The 15956-nt window shown below is 35.3% G+C and overlaps 1 protein-coding gene across 1 annotated transcript in view; it reads right to left on the bottom strand.

Moving 5' to 3' along the window:
- The window catches only part of B3GNTL1 (UDP-GlcNAc:betaGal beta-1,3-N-acetylglucosaminyltransferase like 1), a gene marked incomplete at both ends in the record, with an annotated part of 126353 nt that overhangs the window by 95241 nt on the left and 15156 nt on the right, over nucleotides 1-15956 (bottom strand). Inside the window, one exon of the mRNA XM_082008265.1 lies at nucleotides 11125-11190. Coding sequence (XP_081864391.1) covers nucleotides 11125-11190 — 66 coding nt within the window. The remainder of the gene's footprint in view (nucleotides 1-11124; nucleotides 11191-15956) is intronic.

Here is a 15956-nt window from a genome sequence, read left to right as displayed (position 1 = left end):
TACAGTTATGAAACTGTGCTTATAGCATGATTTTTAATTGCACAGCTGTGACTCAGCATTATCTCATCAGATCACCCATTTCTCTCAGGAAACATGATTAACACAATCTTCCACAAGTCTTTATTTGTAATTTACTCAGAACAGATAGAATTTTATTAGATTAATTAACATGATTGTAAACCTAAGATTTAACTATTAAAATATCTAAGTATTGGATACAAATTTTCAGCCAATGGTAATAAGCATAATTTCATTCAATTTAAATGTGAACAGGTGTTTAGACCTATATTATTAATTTGTTCATCACCCAATTATGGAAAAGTTGTATTTGGAATAATAATAAAATAATAAAATAATATTTGGAATTATATGTTAAAAATCTATTTCAATTGCCAAATATTGGAGCAGGGAAGCAAGACCAGCTTAAAGAAATTTATCAACTCTGTTTCCAGTTCGGCTTCTCACTATAATTACTTGCTCTAAGTAAGAAAAGTTCTATACAGATATATCCATATTTTGTAAAAATAGCTGCAAGAATTCATAGTGTCTTTAAAACTCAAGAAAATTCTTGTTTGGTAATGTGACAAAAATTACAGGGTGGTTAGTAAAAAAAAAAAAGTGTTACCTTAAAGATGAAGAGAGATTTACAAAATCTAGCTGTCTACTGAGTACACTTTACATTGAGTTCCCAGACAAGTACATAGTCATCCCAATAACTAAAACATCTGCTTTAATCAATAAGAAACTTACATAGCGCAGCAACAGCTAAACAGACTAGATACAAAATGCTGATGGCTGGCGTAAGTATTTTGACCTTACTAGAAACAAGGCTTAAAATTTATGTTGCTAAAAATACTAAAAGACTTTATTTAGATTGTATTGTGTTCTTCTACAGGCCCATGGCCTTTTATTTTTTGATGCAGCGGAACAATGAAATGATTGAAGATACTAGTGGCTTTAAGAAGGATCTTGTGACTATCATTTGGTGTAATCAAAATGGAAAAATACATGGAAGGAATATTTTTATGTGGTTAAAATCTTTCCAGAAGTACACACCCAGGGAAGATGGTGGTAAAATGTATTTTCGCTCCTCCTCATTTCCAATAGAGGAAACAGTGTTCTTCAACACACACGACACCTGTGAGGTAATTTGCATTAGGTGTAAAGATACAAAACGCACTCTAGTGTATTTAAAGCATGTTTTTAAAATTATAAAATATGTTGATAGTGCTAACTCCCCAGAGAATCCTTCAAGTCAGATGAATATCCATTTTGGCAGATGTTCTTGTCTTGTAGAAATCCCTTTTTTAAAAACACCTGTTAAACATTCTACTTGGTACTGGTTCAAGTCCAAAGTCCACAATAAGATGTCAGATGTTTATTTTCAGCCTATAAATAAAACAGTAATTAAAACCCAAGGAAGTCTGAATTTTCTTTAGTGAATTTATGTGAAAAACAAGAAGTCAAAGTGGTGTAATCAGAATGAGCACAGCTGAGGATCATACCACACATTAAAAAGGATGTTGTCATGCATATGAAATCATGAAGGAGAAAAATGACTTTTTTTTTTAAACTTCAAGTAACTGAAGAGATACTACAGCAAATTAAATACGTTTCAGAAGTCCCTTTTGAAGGTAAATGAGTAAACTCCAGTATTTTGATAATGGGCTTTGGTACGAAAAAGCACCAGGCCTCAGAAGCCCTCATTCAAAATCTACCATCCTGGGATAAACAAGATCTAAGGGCTCAACCTCTATATTAAGGGTAGTGCTCATGCAATCTGAATTTGATGAAAATTAAGTAAACTCTTTGGATCCTGTCAAGATGCTTACACAACCAGTCCTTTGCATAAAGCTTAAGAACAGTCAAAAAGAGCAATACGTTTGCACAATTTCTATTGTAAAACTGATTTCTCTTGTGTCTGTAGCTCCACAAAGTATGTTTGGATTAATAATATTTATCACCACAGCAAAGTATCTAAACACGAGAAGTAAGGGATCTTCATTTTTCAAATGGTTTATGCTTCAGACATAGTTTTAAAAATGAAATATGCTGAAAGTCTACATTAGAATCAGACGTTCCTGAATATCAAACTCTAGTAATCATAGTCATTTTTAATGGGGTTACTGGCATGCGGAGACCATATTAAACACAAATTTAATTACAAAGTGGTGTAAGTTGGGATGTTTCTCATTTAGGATATTTGATTAAATGTAGAACAGACTTAAACTGACATTGTGACTTTGAAAATGTACTGCGGTTTTTCAGAAATACCAAATTAAAAAGAATCTTTAAGGAAGCTGCCTAATAAAAAGCAAAGACACAGCTGAATTCCAGCAGATCTGGGTGATATACATGGAAAGGCCCGATTAACAAAAACCACCATAAGAATAATACTCTCGTTGTCAAAGACAGAATTTTCATATTCTTCAGTGTAGAAAAAGAAAAATTAATCACATTTTCTCCTCTTAAACATACTCCACTGTCATCACTTCAAAACAAAACCTTCACACAACTACTGCTCTAGTCTTCTACCCTCCATACCAAAAGAAAATTATTGAAATAAGTAACTTTTTAAAACCTCTAATGACAATTTCCTAATATTAATAAGTCATAAATACATATAATTTTGTAACTATCAATACTGGATATCCTTAATTTAGAATTACAATTTCCATAGACTGAAGAAAAACGTTAAAGACTTGGAGTTTGTTTATGGTGTGCAGTATATGGGAACAGAGTATAAATTATTAAAGTTCTCATGACCAGAATAGTTAGATTAGTTCATAACAACATTTCTCTGAACACTTTTTTCTCCTGCATCAAAAAGAAACTGATTTTAGACAAATAACAATTATAGGTAATCACCTCTGCAATATAATTTAATTTCCTCTCAGTCTACACCAAAGACAGACCAGGGCCTCCTCAGATCTACTTAGCCCATTTAGTGGAGCAAATTCCTATTAACAGGGTTAAGCAAATAAATTTATCTATTCATCTATCCTTCAATATATGCCAGTATCCAATTCATTTACCTTTAATAGCTGTTATATGAATTAATGCTTCTATTAAAGCTAAACTCTATAGGCACGGCCTGCTAGGGCGTGCCTGGGCAACACACACTGATTTGTCTCAAACGTGCTGAGTAAGGGAGACAGAAGGAGAGCTGAGGCAAATTAACTAAGGAGAAACAAAGATTACTTAAGTTCTACATAACGAAGATTTTAATCAAGTTTATGTCCCAAATAAAAGCATTTATCAAAGAAAAATCTGCTAAGCTATATGCAACAACTGGAAGATGAAACAATAGAAGGGAAATTGGTAAAACCTGGACTTCAGTAGAAGACACAGAATGAGAGAAGATCACCAACCATTAACTTGTTGCACACAGGAAGGACAGAATATAAATGGAGGGACTTTTCTATCACAAAATAGAACAGAGAGGTAATATTTCAACATTATATAGGTATGTTTAATGACAGTTTAGCAAAGCTTCACATATGCTTATTATCTTTTCATACCTGCAAAATTACATACAAGATATTACTTACCTATTTTTGCAGTCCAGACTAAAACACTGTCTAATTTAAGTAGAGAAAAGGTAATAAAATCCCTCAGGAATAAAGGCTTAGACTACAGAACAATGTTGTTGACCACTTCCTTAAAACAGTAGATGAGGAATGGCAAAGACACTCTGGAGGCAAATTTGCATCTTCTCACTCCTAAATGAAGTCCTTGTCCATTGCATCACACTACTTCAATTAAACAAGACTTGATCTAAAGCTCCTGAGAGTAAGTCTTCTATGGGCAGATGTAACCTGTCTGCCCATCTTCCAGGCTGACCAGAATCTGTAAAGCTGCTGTGAGAGCAGGTACAAGCCCTGCTAATGCTGTTGTAACGCAGGAAATATTAGCTAAGGTTCAGCACTGCTCTAATCACAACAGCTATACCGTTTTCAGCCGAAGCAAACTTCTGTCTCCTAACCCCCACACAGAGATATACTCTTAATGTAGCACATATTTTTTCACTGTGTAACATCATACTGTGATCTAAATATGCTGAATAGTTCATGAACACATTTAGACTTCAGGTCACTTATTAATGAGTTTACTAAAGACTTGTAACTCCACTACAACAGCAAAACATCTAATAAACTGTTCCTTTGCATGGTTTCCAATTAAAAAAAAAGTACCAGGTGCAATTACATGAAAATCCATACAAGTTTTAGAGCTTCTGAATTCCAATTAGTACTACGTAACGAAAGACTACTTTAAGAACAAGACATAGGTATAGGAGACACGCATTATCTCAATTTTGCCAGCTCTAGCCATACAATCAAGGCTACCTTGTTCATTAGATAGAATAAATCCATGTCTAAGTGCAATGTAATTACCAGACTGCATAATAACATTTTTGACTCCCAAAAGAAAGTACTCAGAGGAAGCAGAGCATGTAGTCTGAAAGGTAATCTGTTATTTTCAGGACTACTCTAAAATTAGACTAATAAGAAGACACAGCAAACAAAAGGCTTTAGGATCTTTCAGGGATTACCAAACTCCATTGGTATGTGGAATGTAAAATCACTACACACTGAGGACTGCCAGTATTCCCAAACTGCTACTGTTGACTGACAATGTATAAAGCGGCCTCCCTCTTTATTTTTCTTCCCATTTTGATTTTTTATCCCATGCTCCCCTTCATCATGAAGCAGCCTGGCCTGGCACAAGACAGATAAAACAATCTTCAGCATTTATTCCAGACTTGTGATAATAAGCAGGAACAAATAAACAAAAAAAATCACATTAATCTGATATATGATGGCACAGCTGCTCAGTAAAAGGCTACACTGAAAAGTTTCTGTTGTACAAACCAGTGCTCTAGTGAGTGATGCTGTACTGGAATTCTGTATTAAGAGCTTCTACATGTGCAGTTGCACACCTGAGATGGGATGGAAACAGTTCTCTGGATTTTTTTTCCACTAGTTGAGTGCACAATGTCTTAACAACTCAACAAAACAAATCACTTAACACACTATTTACCTACTCTTTTGGTATACAAAACAATCAGTGCACACTGACTTAAAGAACCGCTCTGATATGCGAGACAGTCTAGACCATTTCAAATTACCTTCCTCCCTCCAAGGACAGGAGCTGTATCTAAAATATGGAACCCACTAACAGATGATACAAGAATGTCTATTAATCTTTTTGCACTCAGAATAAAACAAAGCTCAGTATTTGTTAAGCCATTCTTACAATACTGCTATCATGGATTAACTCATATAAAACCCCTGTCTCTTGCCAATACAAAAATAGTGGAAACATCATCGTTCTTTATGTCATTTGAAAAAGAATCATGTCTCGTTATCACAAAAGCCATATAAACACTCAGAATGCTGATCTTAAAAGCTCTTTTCCACATTAATATCTACTTCATGTACAACTAAAACTATTAATTTTAATTATACCTGTAAGAGAGGATCTACTAATTTTATTGTATACTCTTTCTGTTGCTATTATGAAAATATTTACTTGTAATTTCAGATATTGATTTAAATTAATAAGGTGGAAGCTAAAAGGACTGACATAATCAAGAATCAATGGAATGTGATCATTTTAGTCACAAAAAAAGAGAAAGTGAAATGGTTCGAACTAGTGCTTGGTAAGCAATAGGTAAGGAGAATAAGGGGGGGGAACAGGCTTTCTAAGATGTAATGGAAATGTGTAACAGATCTAGGCAAGTAGAATGGCACAGGGTACAGTAACAATGGAAAAAACCTTATCTATTAGACTATAACTTTCAAAATCAAGAAATGTATATGTCCAGACCAAAAGAAAAGAAAAAAAAAAAGACTTCATTTCTAAGTTTAGTTTGTGAGCTTCAGGGGGCACAGGGGAGGGACATACAGTGTTTTGGCCTAGGAGTTGTGCTTTAAAGAAAGGATCAAGCTCAGCTGTCTTGTTCATTTGTTCATGTCTCAAATTCATTTGCTGATTGCACAATATTTGTTTACAGCTTTCCCAGAGGCAGATGAACAGGTCTGTGAACTAGTAGTGCCATGCATTGTTCAAGTTCACTCAATCCAATCACCTACCTTAGAGTCACCTTAACCATCAAAGATAGGCAGAATTTAGTCAGTTGGTTAACACATTCAGATAATGCAATAGGTTAAAGTGGCCTTAGGCATTGCACCTCTTGATCTACATCCACACTATAGAATATGCCAAAAATTTGCTTTAGAGATGCAAAACAGTGAGAATTTCTCATTGAGTATAACCATCTGCATTTCTCAGTTTCTCTCACATACCTAAGTATCCTACATGTTTGAGAAAGAGGCTAGTAATTTTACAACAAAAAGAAAGGTGTTCATTCTGACACTGGTAGAGATTCTCCTCTCACGCAGCCAGTGAAAACAAAAGGAAATAACATTCTTTACTTTGCCCACCTTTTGATTCCAGCTGCTAGGAAGACATAGGAGACAGTGGGGAAGAGTGTAACTATTTTCTAAGCAGAAGAGATATAAAAATTGGAAGCCGCATGCTGTTCACGTGCGCAGTCATATTGTGGGGGCACACATACACTCCAGTTAAACAATGAGAGGAAGAATAAAGTAATGCCATGCCCAGCAGACAAAATGGTGTCCAAAACCCTAAGACAGATGCAAAGTCAGTGGGTTTTGAGTATGAACAGCAGTACATATCATTTTAGCACCCTTCTTTTCTCCTTCCAAATGCTGGAATCCTTAGGAAAAAGAAAAAATGGAAGAGAATTCCAAGTGCTGCATCATTCTTGCAAGCCTCCACAATGGCACAGTGGCACAGCAAAGTGTGGCCGGGTACCTATGCATGTCAAGAATGAAGCACTCTCCAGAGAAGCTCTCTAATACTACCCAAGCTCTCCAAGAGTATACTCAAACCACATGCAGTGATTTCACCTTGGCATGCCCACAGCAGGTCCTGATGCAAGTACCCTGCAACAGGACAACCTGGGAGCAGATACTGCTAACAATCTCATCTGTCCTCAAAACAAAAAGCTTTGGGACTTATTAAAGGGTACTACTCCGCTCAAATAAAAAAAAAAAAAAAAACCAACAAAAAAAGAATAAATGTGGGACATAGGTGTGAAAAACTGCATTGTGTGTGTGGTTTGGGAAATAATGCTGAAACTGCACATTTCCTGGGCTACTCCAAGCTTAGAAGCCGTGTTCAATAGAACACTAGCATGTACACAAAGTTGGATCTCCTCCAGAAGAACACAAGTATAACTAAAATAAGATACGAAGGCCTGACTTTTTTCAGAATTAAGGGAAAGGTGATCTTAAATCTCCCCACTCATTAGGTGCCAACAAAGCATACATGATTTGTGGTTGGTAAATAAGCAACACCTGGCTTACTCTGCAGAAATGGGAGAGATGCTGCTTCTAGGGATAAACAAAAACTAAAGCGAGAAATTTTAGTAACAGTCATTCACTCTCTAGTAACAAAGTCATTCCTCATTTGACTAGAGAACAAACAATTTGAAGGCACACTTGTATGCAGCATAACATAAGTGCACATGTGTACTGGACAATCAGTGCCAAAAGATTGGTAGCTATTATATTATCAGTAGACAACACAATGTCCCTGCGTTTTCAAACTGCTAAAAGGAGGTATTCCTATTGAGCTAACAAAGCTTAAGAATTTGCAGTATAAATACGCAAAGTCTTAAAAACTCCTGCCTTCTAAGAGTGTCCTATTTATAAAATCCCTGTCAACAGGACTTGGCTATAACATCAAATATTCACCAGAGGACAAAAATGGCAGTGATTCTAGAGAGCTGTATTTAATTAAATCATAACGTATTAGTAATTTGTCTTTTCAGATCCAAAATCCTCCACTCTAAATGTTACTGATAACAGAACAGTTCCATCCTACAAGATTTTTTGAAAAAAGTCTTCAAGATAAGAATAGCTTAAGAGAGTGGAGATGAATTTACTCTTGCTCTTTAGAGCATGATTAAGTAGACTATGACACAGGAAATAAAGCTAAGGGCTGCTGCAGTGTTACCCCAGTCATATTCCAGAACCTGAACCTGGGGGCAAGACTCTTGCTTTTACAGAAATAGAGCCACTAGTTTCTCTGAAGAACAACTGGTTGGAGAGTCATTCCAAATGCATCTGATATCTTTCATTCCACTATTCAGCAACCAGGTTTCAAGAATGCAGATTGCCTTACCCTGACAAGAATAACATGAAAGAGGAAGAACCTCAAGAATTAGTTAGGATTTGGGAGAAGACTTCTCTTGGTGGAGAAAATTGGAGACTTTTCTTATCTGTTAAATCTATATTAGTAATGACAGTAGACTGAAGCCTCCAATATTAGAGCCCACCAGGAATTCTGGCTCTCAGTAACAACTGGCAAAGCTAGGATTAGGAACAAAACTTCTGAAAGTACACTGAGACAACAAAAAGTGCACTGAGACTACATCAAGTCAAAAATTCAGGTCAGAAGAAGTTGCAAAACAGTGGAAAGTCCAAGTCTGCAAATTAGAATTTCAGGAACAAACCAAAAAAGCTCACTGCTTCACAGGCATTTCTCAAGCTTCTGCTTTTCTTTTTTTCCCTCCATCTACTCTGGCTTATACTGACTGAAGCTAGGCTCAGAACTTCAAATACAGAACAGAACTTTATTCAATCTCTCCAACCATCTTCCAAGGCCAGAAAACTGAATGGCATGATTATTCTGAGACAGTAGAGAGATCATTCTTTTAAGAACAGCAGTCCACCCTGACATTGGTCAGTAGATTTGTGGCCAGAAGGTCAACTTTTCTTTTCTCACAGTAACTCAAGTTGTGTCAGAACTATTGGGGATCTCTGGACCAAACTGATCTATTTGCTCATCAGGAACAGATGTTCCCATTTCTCCTTTCAGGTTTTTGAATTAGAGTTCTGTAAAATACAACATTAACCCGGAAGGTATATTTCACATAGGCATTACAAACATTTTCTATGCCTGTAGAATGGAAAACATGTTCCATTAAATTCAAGCACAGATTCATTTCTGCCTTCATCGGCTTCAAGAAGAAAGAAGGAAAATCCTTACACCTAAAAGGTGACTACACAAGGCAAGAAATAACAGAAAATAAAAATCAGTAGAAGTTTAACGAAAAGAAAAAAAAAAACCCCAAGGTCATTGCCTGAAAAGCTGCAAGGAAACCTTCTGATTCAGTAGAAAGTTGAGAGAAAGTGATGGCATGAAGACAGGCTCTACCCAGATGTACTGTCTATGCCTGTCCTGGTTTCAGCCAGGGTAGAGTTAACCACAACAATGCCATACGTGCAGCACACACATATCTACCATCTTTCTTACGGTTTAACATCTCAGGCATTCTATCCATTCATTTCTGAGAATTTTTACACTTTCCTAAATTTTAGATGCTAACCTGTCAGATAACTGAATGGTGGAAAGCCTTATTTCTCATGCTAAATCAGACTGACTTCGGCAAGTTTTATTTAGTAAAGCACAAAGCTCAAGTCAAGCTTTGCAAATAGGTCAGTAGTACCACACTAAAACAGAACCACAAGTTTAGATTAGTTTAGAGCATGGGAAGAACAAGCTTGTGTTGCTTGGAATATATCATGAAGACATACCCTTCACTCTACTCAGGCACCCATTATTACTTATTTGATTGCCATTTAATAGTTCATACTGAATGTCGTTAGGCACTAAAGTATAACAGAATAGAAACAAAACAGTTGACGTGTTTTCTAAATAGACTACAAGCTGTTTAGTTGAAGTTGGTTTAATTTTTTTAAAAGTCTTAATAGACAAAGTAGTCATATAGGCAAGAAATATGATAGGTCTTCACACTAGTTTCCATAAAACAAGCTTACTGGATGAACTTGTCTCTCCAGTTTTTTGACATTTTACTACAGGATTACATTAACTGATTCATATCAGAACAAAAACAACTTTCAATGTATCATTTTATTATGTTCATAATATGAACTAGGTTAACTGCTACTCAGGTACTACTAAAACTATAATTTGATAAATTACACTGTAAGGATTATCAGATTTCATAAGAGACCTCATACAGGTGGTGTGATGAGCAGGTACACGTCCCACCGCTAAACAGCAGGTTGTTTGGCAGACATTCCTCAGCTGAAACAACTGCAATAATCTCTACTTTGAAGCAAGTGTGTTTCAGAGGAAAAGTTGAAAAGGTGGTTAATTCCCAGAGAGTGATAATCCTAAAAACATCTATTTTGTTCTGTGACCTGCAGGAAATACCTTCTTGACAGATCAAGTCAATTGACCTTTCCTTTCCAGAAACCTCTTGCACATTGAAATAAGTCTCACAAGAGAAAATGTCAGAGGTGTGAAAACAGTGAGGCAGTTTTTGCTGGACATTGCTGACAGGAATACAAACTCAGTTTCAATTTTATAAAGCAGTAGCTATGTCAATAACATTGACAAATAAAGTCATTTCTATTACAAAATATTTCTATTTATTATCTTCAGGTAAGGAGAACATAGACACAAACTCTCTCTAAAGAATACTGGCCCTAATCACAGAAATTTATTTAAAATTAAAATCATATAGATCACAAAACAACTATCTCACAGACTATTTTTGAGAATTTGTTTCGTAAGAATAAAGAATGGCATTGTCATAATGTTTTCTTTTGCAGGCAGATAAAGGGAGAAACATCAGTTTAACTGTAGGCCAGTTAATTAAAAATAACCACCCATACATTCCTTGCAGTTCAGAGTTTCTTAAATATTAAAGACAGATAAACCATAGCTATAGCAAATCCTTTGCAGCTTTTCACATAAAAAAACTACATAAAAAAGGCATTCTCCTTTAGATTACATACATTAGCAAGACCTGTATACTTGCTTGAAAAAGAGTATCACTGTCATAATGAGATTTGGTTTACTGAACAGAGAAAACAAACAGAAGAAGAGAAGTTCAATCAAAGCTACTATTCAGTGCAAGGATTAAAAATAAAGGAAAAGAATACACTGGTTATTGCTTTGCCTCCACCAGCCCTACTGTGAAATTTTCATATCCTTTTAAAGATGTATCCGGCACTCTGTAAAAGAAAAACACACAAACACACACAAGAAAAAAGTACTCACACTGTTTGGGTGTTGAATGGCAGCTTCGTGCTGCAGTCTAACCCGCTGTGGCATCATCACATCATCCTGGAATAAACAGCACACTGTTACCGAACATAAAAAGGGTCACAGTGCAGTACTCCAACACACATTAGAATATGCTGTTAAATTAACATCATTTTACTGGCTTGCAGTCAGAAATACAAATGGAACAAATACTAAGCGCCTTTCCACTTTTAGTGGATTAAACTCAATCCTGTTCAAATTAGAAGTCATCAAAACTACTACATGACAACCCTGTTGTGTTCTTAATATGGATCTTACAGGCATCATGGGCACATTTTAAAGAAATTCACCACCTCGTTAACAACAAACTCTAAGAGCAGCACTGGTAATATGTGTGGACAAGGAACTAACCTTGATTAAAAGCATGAGATTTGATACATTCTAGCAATATGAGGAAATGTTCTTTATAGAGCATTTAAGAGAGCATTAAATGTTCTTTTATAGTCTGGCTGTACCTTGTTTCAATCATATGAAAAAGCCTTCAGTCTCCAGATCTACCAATGGGTCATATTTAATGTGCACAAAAACTAGTATTTGAGAACTGATAAAATTGCAAGGGGGGAAAAAAAAAAAAAAAAAAAAAAGACCCACACTCATAAAAACGCATCAGCATTGACACTGGTTTCGAAACACACTACTTAGATTTAAATTTCATGTTAATACTTCTTTCATCTGTAGTGATAAAGGTCTATTTTGTTTACATATAAAAAGACAGGTTGCCTTGTAAAGAGTCAGGAACCTTGCTACCTTTCCTTGAACAGATAGGTGATATTCCTTTCAAAATTACATTATTTTCTGTTCAAAATTATAGTCTTTCTAGACTATGGTTTTAAAGTCTATTAAAATGCTCAACTGCAGCACAAATTTTCTTCCCTAAATTTAGTCTCCTGAGGTTTCTACCTATATCCTTTTCCATTTTGGAGCCACATTTATTCCTTTTTAAAAGGGTCAGTACAGTCTTTCTTATATGTTGCTTAAAGCTAGCACAACTTATTTCTCCTCAGAGTATTTCCAAATGGCCCTACCTTATCAGGCAAACATAATTCAAAGAAGCCCTGAATTCCTGTTCTATATCCATTCTTTTAACAGTTCCTCACATTCAAATCATTCTAAGGAGATTCCTACTAGAGCCAAAAAAACCAAGTATTGAATTTCCAACAACTTTCACTTTAAAACTTTCAGTCAAATCAATGGCAACAAAAATACATTACTGCTTGAGTATCTAGAGCTTAGAGGGTGGAAGGACCTTGATATAAAGGTGACACTATAGTTTTTTCAAAAACAATGCAAGGATGAAAAAAGTTTTAGAAGTAGATTCAACTATTTAATACAATTCAAAGTTAAAAGATAAAACAAAGAAATAATAAAAGTGAGCCTTATCACATCCAAGTTTATAAAAGATGGAAGGAATAAATTGTCAAAAGCATTTCTCTGTATTTTGTATTTAGGATATATTTAGTAATAAGCATAAGACATGTTGCTGATTTTCGAAGCCGATAGAGTAAAAAAAACCCTTCTGATTTCTCAACCTCTATACATGAGTTCCTTCAAAACTACAATGGCATTGTTTACCATCAAATCACCTTAATCAATAAGGCACCAGAATTCAGGTACTGTTTCAAGCAAATGTTCCAAAAAATTTTTACCCTCTTTCCCATAAGAAGAACCATAATCATAATTATTTACACCAAATACAGAGCTGATTTTTTTTAAATTAACACCTGGTTTTCATATAAACAACAGGAGATTTATTTTAACTGAGCTTTGTTTATTCCTTTAAGAATTACTTAGCTTTCTTAGATGTCTTGTTAAATCCCTAAAAAACAAGAATGCAAAAGAAATGCAAGGAATTTCAATGCTTAGGACAATGTTGCTATTATCTCACAATATACAACATATGCTTTTGGGGTAAAAGATTCCACCGTTTGTGACCCTGCACAACAGAGGTAAATTTAACAGAACTCATACATTCACAAAGATGAAAAATAATCTACTTGATTTTAAAAGGTTAAATCAGCGTAGAAAGTATTCAAACCAAATGCAAATATCCTATTCTCCAAACAGGTCAATGTTATGTTTTTATAAGCAGACAACTTGACAGGAAAGGTCTAGTTCCCCCTAACAAAACACTATGTCATTTTGATGCTGTTGGCAAAACTAACAAGTCTACAGATCTGGGTCTTAGCCTATCATCAAGATCATCAGTATTCTGTAAAATCCAGCTTAAGAGGGGGCACTATAACCACAAAAGCTTCAAAATGTTGTCTGGGGGTTTTTTAATACATTTTTGTTCTCTACTGCTGGAAAACTCAACGAGCTCTTACCCTAAATGACCTTTGAAAGTTTTTAAAAAATAATTCTGCCTTTGTTTTTTGGGGGGCTAGGGGGGGTTTGTTTGTTTGGTTTTGGTTTCTTTTTTTTACATTAACAGATTGACACATCTGATGCACTGTTGTATAGTTCTGTGATACTTTCCAGGTTCATGGAAGGAAGGACGGAAGAAAGAAAAAGAACATCATAGTTTAAGACATAATCCCAAATAAAATAATAAAGCAAATAGGCAATGAGTAAGAACAGCACAAAATACAAATCATATCCCAGACAAAACTGAGTCACATCAGTCATTTAGCTTTTTAGACTCAGGCTGGACAACTTTAAAAGAAAGCTAACTTCAAAATCTAGCTTCAACACTTTACAGATTCTTTACTAATGATGATTGGGCAGGTAACCACAAACTAGAAAACAGAAGACATAATTTTAAGTAATGTGGTAGTATTCTAGACTGGTGTTTAAAAAACAATTTAATTTCTAGTTAATAAAACCAAAAAGATTATACCACAAAGTAAGAGCACTTTGAAAATTTTTCAACTTCACAGGCCATTGATAAGAGTAAGAGGCCCATCCATGCACTGCACTGGTAAGAGCTTACGGAGCTTAAGCAACAATAGTATGACACAACTAAGATGTTGAAATATTTTACCCAGTTGTACATTATCACAAATTTTCTATCAAAACTGTTGCATTTATGGTATGGAATTCAGCAACTGTGTTGCCAGACTTTGGTTTCTATAGTCAGACTTCGGTTATCCTTTTTGGTTTAAAACTGAGAACAAAACCTCGGTCATTAGACAAACGTTTTCCAAATTATTTTTCATGTCAGACAAAAAAAAGTGCATATCTGAATATAGCTGCTATATCAAAAAGGAAAATATATTTGTTTCTGTCTCCTAAGTACAAGTAGGGAAGATAACAAGGCTAGCAGCAGATTACATTGAATATATAATTTTTTTTAATGAAAGATTAACAGAAGTTTCCACTGAAATTCAAATTTCCCCTCTTAATATGGAAGTCTCTAATGCTTGCCTTCTAGCATGTATAAGGCAGACAGGATGAAGAGAGATTTCCCCCACTGAAAGAACTGGCAAAGGAACAGAGTTAAAATCAATGTTAGATAAATGCATGCCTTCACTAAGCATATACTTCCAATAGGATAGCTAAATAAAAAAGAATCTGTAAGTAAATCTATTTTCATGTGACATCACTCACCGAATTTTGTAGAAAAACTTAAAAAAATCCCAGGTAATAGCTGGGTTTAATGTCACCTGAATATGTACATACAAACAATGCAAACAAGGTCAAATAAAAAGGTACATACCAAGAAATAAAGCAACATAAATAGAAACTTACTTTAGACACTCAAAATAACCCAGAATTTATATGAATTTACTTCGTTACAAACATGCTTCCTGTTCTTCTCCAGTGTCCATTCTGAATAGGAAAACAATTTGCTGAAAGATGGGACAATGAAAAGGACTTTATTTCACAAGCAAAGCCAGCAGGGATTTCTAAACAAGCCCAGATGTGTTTCTGCCAGTGGGGGGCCGTGATCTCCATCACCTTGCAGTCCGACAGGCATTCTGCCTGCTCGTGTTCCTACCAACTGTATCCCTTCTGCAGAAAGCTGGCTTGCTCCTGTCAAGTTCCACACCACTTACGGATGCTGCCAAGTCAGAAAAGCTAGTTATACAACCATCAGCTGGGTTGTTTTCCTCCCAACCAGAGACACCATTCTTTATAAAAACACAGACAATTTATACTGAGCTAATTGTTTTGGTTTACTTTATTCATATGTTTGGTTGAAGAAAAGGAAAACTAAGTCAATAGACTGAGCTTCAGACTATTACTCAAAGCTGTGTTGTTTCAGTATGCGTTTCTTAAATCAGTTTGGGTAAATTGAAATGACAAGCATTCACTGGCCTCTTCAACCAGGCCGTCTGGACCACACTGAACTCCACAGTGATAATTTCATGATTTTCCCTTAAAAGTGGGGGTTTTTGCACTTCAGAAAGTAAATCAAAACATACAACTCAATGTACAATACACATTTACTTTTTAAAACCAAGGACAAGTTCACATAGAACAACACACTAATTATAGCTCAGTATTGAAGTACTTTCTTAAGCTCACATTACAGACTCGGCATCACATGCTTTTCCAAATTCCTTTGTATTTGGCTGCTCAAAAAAAAGAAAAAAAAGAAGAAAAAAAGAGAACTGACACACTCCATCCTCACAATAATAGCACCTTCTTCCCCTTGCAGCTATTACACATAAAATACAACCTGTAGCAACACCAGGAGGAATGTTTGACTCACTGAGAAACAATATGGCATCTCCAAAGTCTTTAAATCCATCAAATGGTCATTCATTTATCCTGCACCTGCCCAGACTACAGTGAAAAATCTTTCTTTGCTATTGTTCAGTTCAACTCCTTGAAGCAGGGAAGTA

This window comes from Phaethon aethereus (assembly GCF_964289735.1).
Source record: "Phaethon aethereus genome assembly, chromosome: 18".
In the NCBI taxonomy this organism is placed as follows: Eukaryota; Metazoa; Chordata; class Aves; order Phaethontiformes; family Phaethontidae; genus Phaethon; species Phaethon aethereus.
This window is presented reverse-complemented; position numbering and strand designations above follow the sequence as displayed.